Source organism: Pempheris klunzingeri, chromosome 14 (genome assembly GCF_042242105.1).
Source record: "Pempheris klunzingeri isolate RE-2024b chromosome 14, fPemKlu1.hap1, whole genome shotgun sequence".
Lineage (NCBI taxonomy): Eukaryota > Metazoa > Chordata > Actinopteri > Acropomatiformes > Pempheridae > Pempheris > Pempheris klunzingeri.
In genome coordinates this window covers 1,766,842-1,778,964 of record NC_092025.1, presented here as the reverse complement: position 1 = coordinate 1,778,964, position 12,123 = coordinate 1,766,842, and the positions used below count along the sequence as shown (strand labels likewise).

The window sequence follows — 12,123 nt, the reverse complement described above, 5'->3', positions numbered from 1 at the left end:
TTAACATACACAGACACACACGCTCTAATACATAACAGTGCTTATGAGGCTTAGACCTCATCTGATGCTTAACCCTTAATCCAACTAAGACACTTGAAAAACATCTGAACAGCACCTACATTTAAGCTCACATAAGTCCTTACACTGCAACTCTCATTTCAACACACCATGTTTTCCCCCTTGCTTCCTTATGTATTACTGCAACTCTTCATACTCCTTCAGATGCTCCTTCATATGAAGTAAAGCCAGCAGGAATTCAAGTGATTCTTTCTGAAGAGAATGTCAATCTAACCGAGATAACAGAAGAGATTTAATTGTGACATTATGTAGTCTTTGACATAATACAGACTCCTATTTCCTGTCCTGTACATGTCAAGGAGGTTTCATAAATGGTATGTGTGTGCATGTATGTACAAGGGATGGACAAAATATCCTGTCAATATAATTTAATCCAATAGAACTGAACCACAAACTATGGCCATAAAGCTTCACAGTGTAATTCTCGCTCTGCTACTGAAACACCTAAAATGTTCCTGTCATTGTATCCTTGCATATTACTTTAATGATGAATTTGGGTCTGAGAGCACCTGGAGTTTTAAGAGACCTTCAGGGGATCATCAGAAAGGATTTATGTTATTGGTCATCCTAAAAATTCTCATGTCCTGTTTTACAGCACTAGTCAATTCTCAGATGGATTTCATTGGTTAAAGGTCCTTGACTAAAAATCTGCCTGAAGCCTGGTGTTTACAACCACATATTATTGTAACAGACTTGCAGTCAGTCACCTTATTTATGTGGACTACAACTGTCAAACTGCAAAGATACACAATTTCACATGAATTTGCTATGTTTCTTATTATTTCTTGTTCTTCATGTTAACAGTGATAGTGGATCCACGCAGACGTCTGTAGTTCCAGTCACATGTGACACTCGTGGAACTGGGACACACATTCAATGCACCTTAGACATGGTGCCCTGTTTAAACACTCTGTGACGGCCTTGCTGATTTGTGTCTGCTACCCTGCAGCCCCACCTTTATAAAAGGCCGTCCCAGGAGTAATTATTTTATCCTCATCACTGTCCTTATCACTGTCCTCACCACTGTCCACACCACTGTCCTTATCACTGTCCTCACCACTGTCCTCACCACTGTCCTCACCACTGTCCTCACCACTGTCCACACCACTGTCCTCACCACTGTCCACACCACTGTCCTCATCACTGTCCACACCACTGTAATCACCACTGTCCTCACCACTGTCCACACCACTGTCCTTATCACTGTCCACACCACTGTAATCATCACTGTCCTCATCACTGTCCTCACCACTGTCCACACCACTGTCCACATCACTGTCCTCATCACTGTCCACACCACTGTAATTATCACTGTCCTCATCACTGTCCACACCACTGTAATCATCACTGTCCTCACCACTGTCCACACCACTGTCCACATCACTGTCCTCATCACTGTCCTCATCACTGTCCACACCACTGTAATCATCACTGTCCTCATCACTGTCCTCACCACTGTCCACATCATCACCACTGTCCACATGACTGCCCTCATCACTGTCCACATCACTGTCCACATCACTGTCCTCACCACTGTCCACATCACTGTCCTCACCACTGTCCACATGACTGCCCTCATCACTGTCCTCACCACTGTCCACATCACTGTCCACATCACTGTCCTCACCACTGTCCACATCACTGTCCTCACCACTGTCCACATGACTGCCCTCATCACTGTCCTCACCACTGTCCACATCACTGTCCACATCACTGTCCTCATCACTGTCCACATCACTGTCCTCACCACTGTCCACATGACTGCCCTCATCACTGTCCTCACCACTGTCCACATGACTGCCCTCATCACTGTCCTCACCACTGTCCACACCACTGTCCACATGACTGCCCTCATCACTGTCCTCACCACTGTCCACATCACTGTCCTCACCACTGTCCACATGACTGCCCTCATCACTGTCCTCACCACTGTCCACATCACTGTCCTCATCACTGTCCACATCACTGTCCACATCACTGTCCTCACCACTGTCCACATGACTGCCCTCATCACTGTCCTCACCACTGTCCACATGACTGCCCTCATCACTGTCCTCACCACTGTCCACACCACTGTCCACACCACTGTCCACATCACTGTCCTCACCACTGTCCACACCACTGTCCACATCACTGTAATCATCACTGTCCTCATCACCGTCCACACCACTGTAATCATCACTGTCCTCATCACTGTCCACACCACTGTAATCATCACTGTCCTCACCACTGTCCACACCACTGTCCTCATCACTGTCCACATCACTGTCCTCACCACTGTAATCATCACTGTCCTCATCACTGTCCACACCACTGTAATCATCACTGTCCTCATCACTGTCCACACCACTGTCCACATCATTGTCCACACCACTGTAATCATCACTGTCCTCATCACTGTCCTCATCACTGTCCACATGACTGCCCTCATCACTGTCCTCACCACTGTCCACATGACTGCCCTCATCACTGTCCACACCACTGTCCACATCATTGTCCACACCACTGTAATCATCACTGTCCTCACCACTGTCCACACCACTGTCCACATCATTGTCCACACCACTGTAATCATCACTGTCCTCATCACTGTCCTCATCACTGTCCACATGACTGCCCTCATCACTGTCCTCACCACTGTCCACATGACTGCCCTCATCACTGTCCACATCACTGTCCACACTACTGTAATCATCACTGTCCACACCACTGTAATCATCACTGCCCTCATCACTGTCCTCACCACTGTCCACATCACTGTCCACACCACTGTAATCATCACTGTCCTCACCACTGTCCACATCACTGTCCTCACCACTGTCCACACCACTGTCCACATCACTGTCCTCATCACTGTCCTCATCACTGTCCTCACCACTGCCCTCATCAGTGTCTTTGCTGCTGGTAATCTTAACGAGGTAATGTCTTGGCTATGTCTTCTCTGTGCTTGTGTGCTAGCATTATTGCTTACTTTTCTGACTGCCTGCTAGCTAACGTCTTCTGTTGTCAGTATGTTTGACAGTCATGTGAATGTGTGATGTGAATTAACTGAACTGAAGTGCCACAGCTACAGAAATACACTCTGGGACCTTTCCTTCCAACTAGTTGCTGTTGTGTTGACAGGTTCCTATTGACCCAGTGTATCCACTGGGCTTTCTAGTAGAGGGTAATGCTGTCTGTTTGCTTTATGGATAGTCCAGACAGTTTTACTGAGTCCAGACATTTTTGCTGAAAAAGCACAGGTGTAATTAATAACACTGATAGCTGCAGCCCATTTGGGTGAGCCGCCTCTAGACAGGGATGATTTATAGATACTCTGACGGGACTGAGCTGTCATTAATGTCATTAGCTACACCTGTGCTAGCCCCATTTTGCTCCTTCTGTGCTTTACAAAGTCTGCTGTTTATCACTTTTCTGTAACTTCAACATGGACACAACCCAGTTTGGCTCTCGTTACACCAGCTAGGTGCCATATTGACTCCACAGACACAGTCCCAAGGTAAAGTCATCAGATTGCTTGTTTTGTCCAACAGTCCAGAAGTTATTCAAAAATATTCAGTTGAAAATGATATAAAACAAAGAAATTAAGCAAATTAAAAGAACCAAGAAGCAGAAATAAAGAAAAATTTGGAATTTTGTGCTTAAAATATGATTGGAACTGATTAGTGAGTTAATTGGTCACATGTTTATTATTCAGGTCAAGTAATTGATTATTGGAGTAATTATTTTAGCTCTACTTTTTGTTTTGATGTGCTCAGATAAATAATTTTTCTGCTTCTTAGCCTGTTGTTCTATATTATTTCATTAATGTCCTCTGTTTGTAAGGGTCCATGCACAATATTAAACATAAATGTTAACATTTGTTGTTTTGTAACGGCGTCGCCTGCAGGCCCTCGGCAGGTCACGATTCAAACTTCAGGTGGAGTGCAGGGTTTAGATTTATCCATCTTAGTTACGTGGATAGTGTCCTACCCTTTTGAGGAGAAATGACTACTATTGCTCCCCCAGCATGTTCTGTGTAGGACTTGGTTGTGTACGCTTTCAGAAAATGAGAAGGAAGGAGCTTCGACCCCAAATATGAGCTCTGCTCATACAGTACTCAGTATTCACATAATAATGCATTCCACGTGAGTTGGCTGACTGAAACGTTCTGATGGAGAAAAACAAACAGCTCCTGCAGTAATTAAAGTTCATCTGTCTGCGCTGATTGAGCAGAGTCTCACGGCTAATGAGGCCCTGCTGTAGTGTGTGTGTGTGTGTGTGTGTGTGTGTGTGTGTGTGTGTGTGTGTGTGTGAAGGTCGTCCTAAACCGTCCTGCTGAAAATGAAATAAAATGGAACCTATAGGATTAAGCTGGATTGCTTTCATAGTTCATAGATAATATCTGGGTCAGCGTGATGAACCTCAATGATCTTGTTTGAGAACCAAGAATACCGTAGTAGTAGGAGTAGTAGAGTTCAGAGTGTGTGAAGGACTCCAGAGTGCTGTTAGCAGAAGTGCCTTAATCAGTAGTGAGAAACAACAGCTACCCTCTGCTTGCTAGTGTCACATTGTTACACAGCTTGTCTTTTGAAGGTCACATCTCTGTGAGAACATGGCTGTTTGCATTCCTGCTTTAAGAAAGGCATACTATGGCCATCAGCTGATAGTATGTTGACACATAGCATCTCCAGCCTCTTACTGGGGTGTGTGTCATGATATTTTCAGATACTTCAGGTTTCCATCAGTGCAGCAGGTTATTATTGAGAACGCTTCACAGTGCTTCCTCTGCTTTTTTACGTCTGACATCAAACAGTGCATGTACAGTACGAACAGTGATGTGGGAGGATCAAAAGAATATGTTAAAGTCAAGAAAACAAATCTCTGTTTTGGAGAGGGCATACAGCAACACTTGGCTTGAACCTGGTGTCATGATATGTTTACATAGTGGTTTAAGCAAATAGGATAGCTAATGCCTCCTTCATCTAAGAGTCAGCACGTCTCACCACTACTGTGAGCAGTTAGTGTGAAAGATTATTGGATACATACAGTGCGTCTAAAGCATTATGCTAATTTCCCTGGGTTCAGTGCAGGGCTAGATCCACTGTGCACTAATACAGCGTTTCATATTTGAGGCCAGCTCTTGCTCTTTTGATCTCATCCTTTCCAGAATTTAACATTTGACAGCTACTCGGATATGTTGCCCCATTTAAATGATTCAACTAATGATGATGAGTGAACGCTGTTTGAGCATCAGCTTAATCCCAGTAAAAGAACTGAGAGCGGCACTGGTAGGCTTGTGTTTGTAGGTTTATAGGCTTTTTCTCAGGAGAGTGGAAACACCAGGGGAACGTTCCCACTGAGAATGGGATGCCTTCCCATTTATAAACAGGAAAGTATTTTTAGGAGCGGCCGAGCGAGTTTGTTTGGATGTGATTAGAACTGTTGTCAGCAGGGAGGAAAGACTATGAGCATTCCCACATAATTACTTTTTTCTCGGGGAAAGGAGCCAGTGCATCGTACTGCACAAGAATAAGGTGATGAGGGACATGGACAGGGAGGAACAGTGAATCTCCGTAGGTGTGTTATTCCTCTCATGGTATATCATCCTACGTCTTTTGCATAAGATACTAGTCATTTCCCAGAAACCAGGCTTTGTTTTCAAAAGCACTGAGGTGTCAGGTGTTCGTGTGAGCTCAGAGACACCGAGAGGTGTGGCTCCCGTTATGAGGACTCTCAGTTTTGAGTTTTGGGATGAATTCCAGGCGTCAGAGTTCAGACGAGTGTCGAGGCCGTGGCTTTATTGGCTTCCTCCTGAGCTCAAACACAAGAACAAAGACACCTGAGGAGCGTCAACTATGCCGCGCTGCTCTTCCAGTTTGTCAGCATGTGTGATGACTGTGTGCATTTCAGTTCCAGGCACATGTCGCTGGTCAGAGGAAGTCAACCTGCCACACCGGTTCCCCCCTCCCAGGTCAGGTGAGACGACAGTGCTGCTGCACAGCACCCATCCACTGGAACTCTGTGTTGCTGCTTTTGTCTCACAGCGTAGCGGTGTACACTGGTGCCACCTTGTGTTCATCACATTACATAACTAGACAGTAATAAGTTTACAGGTGTCAAAGCAAATCAAGTCAGAAACAAACAAAATAGGAGTTTTTAGAATGACCCATCTTATTTAGCACTAAACAGAAGAAAGGTGGCAACGAAACCTGAAGAACTGCAGCAAAGAGCTGAAGTTGTTTGATAAATGATTAATGATTTAGGTCTTGAGTATAACTGCCACTAAATAACTGGTTACATCCATATTTCTGGTTTTCTTAAGATTTTGTGATTCCAAATTGAATATTTTGGGGTTTTGGACCACTGGTTGGATAGAACTGGAGGGCTAATTGGGACTTTGGGAAAATGGGCATTTTCACTATTTTCTTAGTTTTTAGTCCAAACCAAACATTTCTATTTCTTTTACTTAACCAGCCTTTTTACTTCCTCACCCTGCTTTTTTGGCAGAGCCTGGCCAAGATAGGCAGCAATACAAACCACATAAGATGGACGAGACGAGATACAGTACACCACCATTTCAGATTTAGAATTAGAATCATGGATAAGATTTGCAGTCGTATGACTGACAGACAACCTAAATGTCTTATTAAAACAACTAAGAGCTGTCTGAAAATAAGACGAACGCTTGACGACTGTTAGATATCCTAAAACACTGGCAGCCAGAGGAGAGAACACCCATCGTGGGAGGTTAATTGAGAATGAATTATAAACTGTATTTAGTGGTTTATTTGATCAGTTCAATAAGTTAATTGAGAGGTCGAGATCTCACTGTGTGAAACCTCCACAGAGTAAAAAGCATCCGTGACTTGCAGATCCAGAGTGCTGACTGGTTTGGTTGTGTTTCGTCTCATCAGCCTCTCTGTTGATGTTGTTGCTGTTGTCACTGTGTTGTTCGATAAAGAAGTTGCTTTCACGGGATCCCATTTGCACTGAATCTCCCATCAGACACCCTGCTGTCAGACCTCATTAATCACAAGCCTCTGTCTGTCAGCACCGTGGATGGTGTTGCTCTTTGCACACAAATGGCTTCTCTATTACTTTCAGGCAGTAACTTCATTTGATTGTTGATTATGACTCAATCTGACAGCAGTTTAGCGTAATTAAAACCTCTCTGGCTGAATGCATAGCTTTGTACAAATGAAGTCTGTGTGACTACACAGATGGCTATTTTGGTTACTGTATGCGCTTCTTCACTCAGAATAATGAATTGTGAGATTTTCCAGTAGTTATTTTAATATTTGGCTTCTGTGTGGTCAGCAACGTCCAAAGGATTTCTATGTGAGTGTTTCTCCCTCCCAGCCGTGTGGTCATGTTGTCTGTGTGCCCTGGCAGGGGGGCGGTGCAGTGGAGGCTGGGGGGCCAGGCTCTGTCCAGTGCAGGAAGGATCTGTAGTAACATCCAAAAGCAGTTTACTCAGACTGTGCAGTCAGCGCTCGGGTGAGGCAGCTGGTAGGAGCGGTCGGCAGTCTGGAGGTGGATCTCGTGATGATCACTTATTACAGAGTGACGGTGGTTAGTTGACTGTTCAATTAGCTGATTGACAATTAAGTGATGATCAAAACTGCTGCACATTTTGTGGTTCCAGCGTCTTGACTGTGAAGATTTGCTTCTTTTTTATTTTCTATCATAGTAAGCTGAATTTAGACGGCTGGTTGGACATTACAAGAAAACTGAATGTCAGCATTCTGCTGGGAAATCCACTAATGAAAATTATGGCTGCAATTAATGATCGTTCCTTTTATCGATTTAATGTACTGATTATTTTCTCAAATGCATTCATTTCTGGTCTGTTAAGTATTGGAAACTATTTTGACATTGTGAAAAAATGTCCCTGATGTTACAAATGTCTTGTTTTGTCCTGCCAACAGTCCAAAATTCAATGATATGTGGGAACAGGAAGGCAGCAAATCCTCACATTTAAGAAGCTTCAACCAGAAATGATAGGAGATGTTGCTTGAAAGACCAGTTCAGTGATTTGAAGTGACTTAAGTGATTGTTTGTTATCGTAGAGCAGTAGGTGCCAGGAAAATATCTGTATATATATTTGCTGGTTAGAAAACTTAAGATCTAATGACTATCAGAAAAGTTTCTGATTACTTGCTTGTCTAACGTTTGTGGCTCTAATGAAAATAATGATTAGTTTCAGCCCAAGGTGAGAGTAGCATATCATCATCACCTCTGACCTTACAGCCGCTGGGCTTCAAGACTTTATTTCTGGCAGTTTGTCGCCATCTCCTGGTTCAAAGCTGAACTATCCCATAACGTGCCAACAGCACAGTTGATGTACGCAGGTCTGAAGGAAAATTAGTGTTGGTCACAGGAGCAGGAGACATTTATTTGGCAGGAAGAATACAGGCCAGCCACATTTCCCACCAGCAGCAGCAGATCAAGCCAACAGTTGATTGAGGCACGGCCTGGGTGCTTCGCTGCTAATCATCAATCAGAGATGGGAGCATGACTGCTGTGGTCATTCAGTGTAATGGGATTGCCAATAACTCGTGCATCCTCTGAATGCACAAGTACGTGCCATGATTCACCAGTGAAGGCTGCTAATGTTTTAAACACTGTTATTGAACCGAGCTCGAGCCCTCACTTGTCCAAGTAACTGATGTGGCTTGATGCATGATGTTTCTGCGGTTTGAACTGATACCAAGCAACTTTCTAGTAAGTCGACACCCACTAGTGTGGCACAGGTGTGAGGAACAAGACTTTGAGTCATCAGAGTCATTAGGTGAGTAAGCACGGTGTCAAAAAGAAGCGTAGGTTGTTTGCTCAGTTCAGTGCATGTAGGTGGAGGAATAAAACCCCCACAGACAGGGTTAGTACACATTTTTTAATAACATGGCACAATTTACATAACACAAGTTTAAATGAGGAGCATGCTGAAGATTCAGTCGCTTCATTTTTTTCTCATTTTTGTACATGATCTAGAAAGACTTCATTTTTTCCCTGTACATAGTAAACAGCAAAAAAAAGTTTCTCATTTAACAATCTTTTTGCAATACGCATCGACTAATCACTATGGCTCCGGTGGACATTTTTATGTTGGATTAAAAAACACTGCACGACATGATATCACAGAGTTTGAAGCGCACAACTAAACCTTCAGTGGACTACTAAAATAGATCTCTGCTCAATAGAAACAAACTGTCTGTAGTGTAGACTTGCTTTTTTGTCTTTTGATTTTGTAGGTACAACAACTTAGGAAAGCACTTTAATACACTGTTTGACCAACAGAACCTATTTCCAAAACATGTACTTTACACTCCTTCAATAGGGCAAATGTGCTGTCATGGTGTTCACTGTGCTGCATTCTCCCCAGAACAAGACTGTTGTAGCGGCGTGGAGGAGGAATGAAACGAAAAAGGAATCTTAACATTTGTACTGCTGGCTTTTTACATTAAGAGAGATGCAATCTTCCCATTAACTGTCTCCAGGATTGTCACCACAATTTATCAGAATTTAAGTGATTCTCAGAACACTAACTTTTTCTGTTTAATCCAAATTGCTGCGTTAAAAACCATACGTGGATCAGTTAAAACTTGTACCTGTGGACACAATATCTAGTCAAGTCTGAGTTGTGGAGAGAATACAGCTTTTTGTCCTTTATTGGTACACAGTCAGTAGTAGTAGTGAGAAGGCCAGCTTTCAGAGAGGGAGCCCAGGCATTTGTTGCATAGTTGAACACGGGGTCTCTGGTACAATGCTAATCAGCTGCATCAACTGAAAAAACTGAACAAAGAAAGAAACTGCAAAAAGCACATTCTGAATCACTGCTGTAATACTCCTCTATTTACATGTGTTCAAAGTAAAGCTTTCAAAACACTCTTTTGCATATTTGTACCATGATTTTTAATCCATACAGAGCGAGCACAGCGACTGTACACATTATCTACACACTTTGCTGTCTGTCAGTGCTAAAGTACCTGTACATTCCAAAATGTATCATCCTTACTCCACATCACTTTGCTATACAAGAGGAAGAATGAACACAAACAGCTGGAGCAAACTGGAAAAAAATCTTTGAAAAATCAATTTTTTGTTCCATGATTATTGTCTCCGTAGTTTTGTACAAAAACAATCCCCGGTGCGGCCGTGTCTCTGCCCACATAAGTTATTCACAGCTATGTTACAGTCTTGCTTTGCCCAAAGCTAAGTGCTTGGTGACAGTTCAGTGTTGGCGAGGCGCAGGGCAGCAGGGCACCGAGTCCTCTGAGGCTCAGCTCACCGTGCCTCGATGTCTTTGTGAGCCGGTCTGTCTCTGATATCTGTGGCCAGGGGAGTAGTCCGTCTGGGTGATCCGGGCCGGGCACCCAGTGTGGGGATGAGCGGGGGAGGGGCACTCAGAGAGGCAGTTGGTGGTGTTTTGTTCAGAATGCCGTTCTGATGTGCCGCCGCCGCCGCCGCCGCCGCTGCTGCAGCTGCTGCGGCAGCAGCCGTGGGACTGACCCTGGAGTAGTGCATGCCTGGGAGTCCAGGGGCCATTAGGCCAGGGGCGGGGTGGGGGAGGTGTCCATCGAGGGCTGGGTGGTGCATTGTGTGGTGGAGACGCCCGTGCTCGTAGTCCTCTCTGAGCATGTTGAGGCGGTCACGCTCCTCCATATGGGCGCGGTCCTGCTCCCTCCTGTGCTCCAGGGCCAGAGGGTGGGGGTGGTCACGGTTAAAATCATGAGGCTCGCGGTCCCTATAGGAGCGCTCGGCCTCATAGAGGCGAGGCCCCGCCAGCCGGTGCAGAGGGTCGTTCCTCAGCAGCAGGTCCCTGGCCAAAGGGTCCCTTCTGTGAATGTCAAGGCCCCTGTAGGGGTCCCTCATCGGGTCCCAGTGGAAGGCGGGGTAGGGGAACCTGTCGGCTCCTGGGATGGGGCTGATACCCATGAAGGGCGCCACTACTCGAGTTCTCTCCAGACTGCTGATTGTGTTGATGGGATGGACGCCAGCCATGCCCATGGGCATAGGCATAGAGGAGGGAGGGTGGAGGTTTGGCGTGGAAGGTGCCTGTATTGGGTGCTCACTCACCCTCTCTGTGGCTCCGTCCTGCTCCTCCTTCCGCTCCTCCTTCACTTTCACCTCACTGTTCTTCTTCTGGTGCTCATATGGCAGCTCCCCCTTCTTCTCCAGGACCTCCCTGTTCAGGCCACCGTTGGGACGCTCGAGGCTGGTCTGACGGATATAGGGTGATGCAGTCCCTCTGTTGTCCCTCAGTTTGTCCTCCGACAGTCGGCCGTCATGGATGACGGGTGTGTCCTTGTCGCTGTGCTGGTTGTCTTTGAGCTTATGGTCGTCTGTGCCGTTGTCTTTCCAGGAGTCTGAGTGCTCCCTCTCCCTGTCTTTGGCCTTGTTCTCCTTGTCCCTCTGGTGCTCTCCAGAAGCAGGGGGCAGGTGGTTCCTATGGTGCTCTGGAGGCCGACTGTGGCCAAGGAGGCTGATGGGGTTGACAGGGACCGGAGACGGATGGCTCGGATGACGCTTTTCCACAGAGTCCCTAGAGGAAAGAAGGAGAAAGTCCATCCCCCATCAGTATCAGTAACTTAGCTTCTGTAGCTGTGAGGATCTTTGAGTTTTTATTTCAAGTTGAACCAAGAAACCAAAATATGTAAATTACAAAAAGGTATTTTATTGCATTATTAGAACAAAGACAAATAAAAACATAACAAAGCTGATATGTACTCAAATTCCTTTTAATCTACTTATGCTCTCGGAGTGAGGCAACACCCACCTGTCCTTGTCGTCCTTACTGACCAGCGGGTCCCGTTTGTCAGAGTCTCGGTCCCTCTCGTGTGAGCTGGCCGAGGTGCTCCTCTCAGAGTCTCCGGGTTTCAGCCAGGGTGGTGGTGTAGGGAAGGAGGGTGGTGTGCGGTGCAAGCGATTCCACGGCTCCTGGTGGTTGCTGTTACCGCTGCTGTTGAAGTGCTGCTGTGCGTTGGGGCCATCTTTATGGCCGAACACCGAGTTGGCCGCTGTTAGGGATTCAACACGTGGAAAAACAGGACACAAGTTAAATGC

General features: G+C 45.5%; 2 protein-coding genes across 2 annotated transcripts in view; both read right to left on the bottom strand.

Annotated features, from left to right (window-relative positions):
- Window positions 1-1,016: 1,016 nt before the first annotated feature.
- LOC139213323 (serine-aspartate repeat-containing protein F-like) lies at window positions 1,017-7,044 on the bottom strand. Its single transcript, XM_070843999.1, has 2 exons — window positions 6,931-7,044; window positions 1,017-2,987 (listed from the first exon to the last, which is right to left on the bottom strand). The coding sequence occupies exons 1-2, from the start codon at window positions 7,042-7,044 to the stop codon at window positions 1,017-1,019; spliced, it is 2,085 nt and encodes a 694-aa protein (XP_070700100.1).
- Window positions 7,045-9,614: 2,570 nt separating this feature from the next.
- auts2a (activator of transcription and developmental regulator AUTS2 a) overlaps window positions 9,615-12,123 on the bottom strand; it is a 275,046-nt gene continuing 272,537 nt past the window's right edge. The window contains exons 17-18 of the mRNA XM_070843885.1: window positions 11,837-12,077; window positions 9,615-11,602 (exon numbers count right to left, since the gene is read on the bottom strand). Coding sequence (XP_070699986.1) covers window positions 10,345-11,602; window positions 11,837-12,077 — 1,499 coding nt within the window. The 3' untranslated portion in view covers window positions 9,615-10,344. The remainder of the gene's footprint in view (window positions 11,603-11,836; window positions 12,078-12,123) is intronic.

Bases quoted from the DNA above. Each gene is read 5' to 3' on its own strand.
- LOC139213323 (XM_070843999.1), bottom strand. From the start codon at position 7,044: ATGGGATCCCGTGAAAGCAACTTCTTTATCGAACAACACAGTGACAAC. The intron at 2,988-6,930 runs GCAAGTCACGGA...TACCTCGTTAAG, and splicing joins CCAGTCAGCACTCTGGATCT to ATTACCAGCAGCAAAGACAC.